The sequence below is a fragment of the Sinocyclocheilus grahami genome, unplaced genomic scaffold (genome assembly GCF_001515645.1).
Source record: "Sinocyclocheilus grahami isolate Dianchi unplaced genomic scaffold, SAMN03320097.WGS_v1.1 scaffold280.1, whole genome shotgun sequence".
Lineage (NCBI taxonomy): Eukaryota > Metazoa > Chordata > Actinopteri > Cypriniformes > Cyprinidae > Sinocyclocheilus > Sinocyclocheilus grahami.
Genome location: NW_015505459.1, coordinates 1288471 through 1294255, shown reverse-complemented (window position 1 = coordinate 1294255; position 5785 = coordinate 1288471). Strand labels below are relative to the sequence as shown.

General features: G+C 36.3%; 1 protein-coding gene across 1 annotated transcript in view; it reads right to left on the bottom strand.

Moving 5' to 3' along the window:
- The window catches only part of ahrrb (aryl-hydrocarbon receptor repressor b), a 25750-nt gene extending 20847 nt beyond the window's left edge, over window positions 1-4903 (bottom strand). Inside the window, exons 1-3 of the mRNA XM_016292052.1 lie at window positions 4820-4903; window positions 4540-4643; window positions 2808-2989 (exon numbers count right to left, since the gene is read on the bottom strand). Of these exons, the coding sequence (XP_016147538.1) occupies window positions 2808-2989; window positions 4540-4601 (244 nt within the window). The 5' untranslated portion in view covers window positions 4602-4643; window positions 4820-4903. The remainder of the gene's footprint in view (window positions 1-2807; window positions 2990-4539; window positions 4644-4819) is intronic.
- Between the last annotated feature and the right edge of the window lie 882 nt (window positions 4904-5785).

Below are 5785 nucleotides of genomic sequence, written 5' to 3'. Positions count from 1 at the left end.
GGTCAAATGCGGAGTTTTTCGCATTGTGTGTGTGCGAGAGAGAGAGAGCGTGAGAGAGAAAGAGAGAGTGCGCGCGAGAGAGAGAGAGAGGTGGAGTGTGAGAGAGAGAGAGAGAGAGAGAGAGAGAGAGAGAGAGATATGACCCCTTTAATAATTATTACTATTATTATTGCAAAACAGCTTGATCAAGATTATCATTAGTCTCATTATCATTAGGCATCAGTTCATGCTGGTGTATTAAGATGCTCTTTAAACCTGTTCAGAGCAGATGTGTGTCTAATAGTAGTGTTGCCAGTAACAAGATCTGCTGCAAACTTTGGATCTCTGCTATCATCACACGCGTCCCTTCAGGAGTCACTCTTTGTGACTTCACTTTGACAAATAAAACGTCTGTAGCACAAACTGTGCAGGTTGTTACAAACTTAAGTATAATACTTGAGGTTAGTGGTTTGTTTAAATCACTAATCCTATGTATGAGCAATAATGATGTTTGCATTGGCAAACACTAAATGAGCAATACGTTTCATCCTGAAAGGAAATAAAGAAAAGCTTTTGAGGTCAGTTTATACCCTCCACATCCCGAGAGGCCCGGAAATGTGTTGGAATTCATCTGGCCAAGCGACAATCAAAATGATTTGATTATAATTGTATGGAACAAGCCTCTAAAAATGGTGTTGGGCCAACAAAGGCCTTTCACAGGGTTTCCCGCTGTGTTTTAAGACTTGTGGTGGAGAATGAAAACACAGTGTGTCTGGATCAGACACGGCTTCAGTCATGCACAATCAATCTGCACAGTAACTCAAAAGACAGGCACGGGCTGAGAGGAGAACAATTAGGAGAATTAGCTACTTATGCTTTGACACCGATGTAAACCTAAATTCATGTAAAGGGATAGTTCACCCAGAAATGACAATTCTGTCATCATTCACTCACCCTCTTGTCATTCTAAACCTGTGAGCATTGCTGTGGAGCATAAATTCCTCAACATTTTTCAAAATGAATGGTTTTAAGAATTTACTTTATTCATAATTGCTTCTATTGTCTTTGAAATATGGTGTGTGTGAAAGTGTATTGCTGAATGTACTGACAAACATTTATGGTAAACTAAAATATACTTTTAGTTTAATGACTAATGTCATTTCTATTGTAACTTGTATGTCACATACAGTATTTAAAGATATTTTAATTACACATTTGTAATGATGAAATATAGAAAGCAAGAATATAGAGCTTAAAGTAGCAGGTCTGATCTTTAAAGAATTTGATGAGAAATATTTGTATTTTTATATTTAAATCCGTGACTTGAATCTCATCGCTGTCTTGGGAGAAACAACCGAGACACAGGGGAAGAGTGATTTTTCTTTTCTATAGGCAAGGACTGATTGACCCACCTCCCCATTTTACAACAAAGAACATGAAAGTGTTGAATAAATGAGGTTCTGGTAAATGAGACGTCATAAATGATTTTAATTATTATCAAAAGTTTTTAATTTAACCGGTCTACCAGAAGCAAAGCAAATTCTTCAACGTGACAGTTTCATATAAAAAATAAAAACCTTTCCATGAAACCCTTTTTGATGACATTCCAGTTCACATTTTAACTTCAAACCTGACAAGAATTTCTGACATACTTCATTGCCTTGTCAATAATTTACGGCTTGAAAGGTGACGGAAAATGAGATCAGACCAAAAACGCAAATGGCCTTGAGAAGATGAATACATTAAAATGCCGATGTTTGAACGTAATACATGCATCAATCTTATACGAACTGAAAGACCAAGGCTGACACAAAACGAGATCCGTGAAGGTTCAAGCTCTTCAGGGTCGGATCTTGCATTATAAATGACTGTATTCATGACAGTTATGAATTTCACCATCTAAAGTGGGTTGTGTAGAATCTCCCCAAAATCTCAAATACACAAACCTGTGCAAAGACACCTGGAAGCGATAAATAAATAAATGTGACTTGACTTTAAATTATGAATAGCATGGCTATCTACGGTCTCAAAAAAAGCTTTCCCAACACTGCATATTGCATACGATGCTGGGCACACAATGTTCCTTCCTTTTTAGTTGCTAAAGGTTGTTTTTATTACCCTCAATTACTTTGTTATGAGTTGAGTTACATTTGAGAGATGCCCACCTGCCAGCACACAGCCCAAATACTGCCAGCTCTCCACACAACAGCTCAACACTGATCCGTTTGGACACTGTCACAACAAACAGCATGTAAGTGCAAGAGGGGAATCTCTACATTACATTAAGCTACACATGGGCCTGTCCTTATATGGCTTCTCCTGAAATAAATCCCATTATTCTACACGGCAGAAGAACTTCATGTGTATTTACCAGCATGTTTGGCCAGCTTTCCCCCGAACTACAATAAAACCTATTTTTAAAGTGAACTAATTTATTTTTAAAGTGGTTCTGCTTTGTATTATAAATAATTTAACATGCAAACTAAGCATATGAGCTAAAATTTTAAAGGAACACATGGGAGGAAAAATTCAAGAGGGGGAAATGTTTTCCATAAACTTTTGCAAATTAAATCTATATATACTCCATATAAAAATGTAAATGCGACAGAACGTACTACTAATTTATCCCAAAACAAAACCACAAAGCACAGAAAAAGACTAATCAAATTTTATGGATATGCTTGAGTGAAACACAAAGATGAGTTTGAGTCAGTTAACCAACATCAAGTTTATTTTAAAGTGTTCAAATAATTTTTGGGAGCTAATGTATGAAGTGTTGTATTTCACAGTTTTAGCTGGGAAATTTGCCAGGAAGCATTCCTTCTTACCTTGAAAGAAGCTCTTAACCCGCAGGAAGCTGACACTGAGCCTCAGCACTGAGAGTTTGTCCAGTTTGGAGATGACATCTGCACTGAAGGGCAGCAGACTCGCCAACCGGTCCAGTTCTGCATTCAGACGGTCGCGATGACGCTTGGACGGATTCGATTTCTGACCTGCTTTCTCTGGTTTCCTGAAGATATAAACCATATCATAAACCTGTGTGGCATCCAATGGGCTAAATTTTAGGCCTGTCGCAATAATCAATAATTTTTGGTGCCGCAATATATCGCCCATTATATTTACTTAAAAATTAATGTCACGTTTTTTACATTCCACTTGCGCCTGTGTCTTTTGCAGCTTCTCGTACATAACGCGGTGTAGTCATGAGGTGCTAGTTCAAATTTTAAAAATGCTTCTACAAAAAAAAGTTTCATCTGAAGATATGGCTTTGTTTAGAGATCTGTGCCTTTGTGCATACGGACATCTGACTGCTAAGTAGTGATTGTGTTTTTCAGCAATAGTGTGCACGCTTAATTTACAGAGAAAAGAAGGTCCGGGAAAAATCTGTAGACGGAAAAATCTCCATAAAAGTGCATTTTTCTTTTTTTTCTACTTGTTACTTTGCACTTTTTGTTAGAAAATGTTTATTTACTATTTATTCAAGTTTTTTAAGGTATCTAATATTTTGATACTTAATTTTCATGATCTAAATATTCTTAAAAATTAAAAGTTTGTTGTCATTTGGAAGTGTGTAGGCCTTCTTGCATTATTATGCGTTTACATTAAGACAGCGGAGACCAGGACAACTAGATGAGCCCCAGATACAGATCCCCTGTAAAGACCTTGTCTCAGACGGCCACCGGGACAAGACCACAGGAACCAGACGAGTCCTCTGCACAATGTGACTTTGCTGCAGCCTGAAATTGAACTGCTGGTTTTGTCTGGTCAGAGGAGAACTGGCCCCCCGACTGAGCCTGGTTTCTCCCAAGGTTTTTTCTCCATTCTGTCACCGATGGAGTTTTGGTTCCTTGCCGCTGTCGCCTCTGGCTTGCTTAGTTGGGGACACTTCATTTCCAGCGATATCGTTGACTTGATTGCAAATGATTGCAAGGATACTATTTAAACTGAACTGAGCTAGATGATGACATCACTGAATTCAATGAATTTTTCAGTCTTTAACTGAAAAATGAGTGTTTACGATTGTCACTTTGAATTATTGACACGCTATTTTCCTAATTAATGCTGTTCAGTTGCTTTGACACAATCTGTATTGTTAAAAGCGCTATATAAATAAAGGTGACTTGACATTATGATTATATATTCAGTGGCATAAAATGGTCTTTAAAATGACAATAATATCGCCTATCGCAATTATTTCTGGGGCAATATATCGCTCAACCAAAAGTTGCTATCGTGACCAGCCTACTAAATTTGACAGAAATATGACAATTATGTAATAATTATTATTACCACCACTACTACTACTATTACCAATAATAATGATAATAGTAATAACAATATTATACACATTCATTATCATTAGTGACTTGTATTTATTTGTATTAACACTGCCAATAAAACAGTCATCGCAATAAAAAAACCTTGAAATGATTGTAACAACATGAATTGAAAATAATTTACTATTGTCATTAATAATAATAGAATTTCTCTCGCTGGTTTTGTTATTTGCATTGATGTTTTGTCAAACCAGTCATGCTAATAAACTGATAAATACTCAACCGTTTCTGCACAGGTTTTCTCCTTTTCCTTCCAGCATACAGACAGTCTCCAGGTGGAATCATTGTTCACTTCTCCAAATAACACGAAGATGCTCTTTTTAGTTCCTGGCAAACAGAAGTAACCAGATGGAAACAGAATAAGGAGGTGTGGAAGAGAAACAACAAACTGATACGCAATACAAATCTGATAAAAACATTTGTACACATCGCCTCAGAGAACAATATAGATGGACAAGTTCTGTAGTTACCCAAATACTGAACATATAAGAAATGAAACTCACCAAAATCCACATTCAGCCGATGATAACGGTTGAAGTAACCGAAGATAATAGTTTGAAACGAAGTCGAATCATCCGGAGAGTCAAGAAGATGGAATAAACTCTTGATATGACAGCGACATCGAGCCCGCGCTGGTGTTTTATAGCGCGCGGATCCTCACGCGAACATTACGCACGACGCACGCGACGCGAACAAAATAGAACTCTCTGCTAAACTGGGCCAGCGAACCTGTACAGCAACAGAACAGTGGAGAGAGAAGCATTTTCAATCTATTACAACTGTATTTTATTACAATTCTATTGCGATACTATAAAAGTGTGACAGAGGGTCAGATTTCACAGAAATCGTTTTAAAATAAGAACAAAACATACACATGCCATTTAAAAACAATATTTTATAATAAAATGTATATAATGTATAAATGTAAATAAATTATTTTCTATGTAGAGCGCAGTTCAAGGATGCTGCATTCAATCTTCAAATTCAATCTCGATTTTTTTTTAAACAAGCCTATTAATTAGAATTATTTTTATAAAGAACCAACAAAACATCTCTTAAGTGTAGGGGCTATTTTAGTTGATTGGTGACAAATAAAATGGGTCAGCAGCTGGAACTAATTTTAGAAGACCATAAAAACAAATGTTGTGATTTGCAAAATAAAGATAATCAACATGCTGTATCATCTTTGATGCCTTCATGCTCATATCTTACAGAGATTAAGTAAATACTGCAAGTGCCTTTTCCTTTTTGTAAAATTACCCATTTTTACCCCCCCCAAATGCATCCTAATTTAAATAAACAATTTTATAAACATAACTTTGCTTGTAGTTTGCCATCTATATAATCAATGTTTGTTAGGTTTCAACCGTTTTCTACTGCACTTTGTATTTTTAATGTCCTTCTCAATATTAAAAGATACTGGGATCCACCGCCATCTAGTGTTCAATAAACAAATGACAAATGCAAAA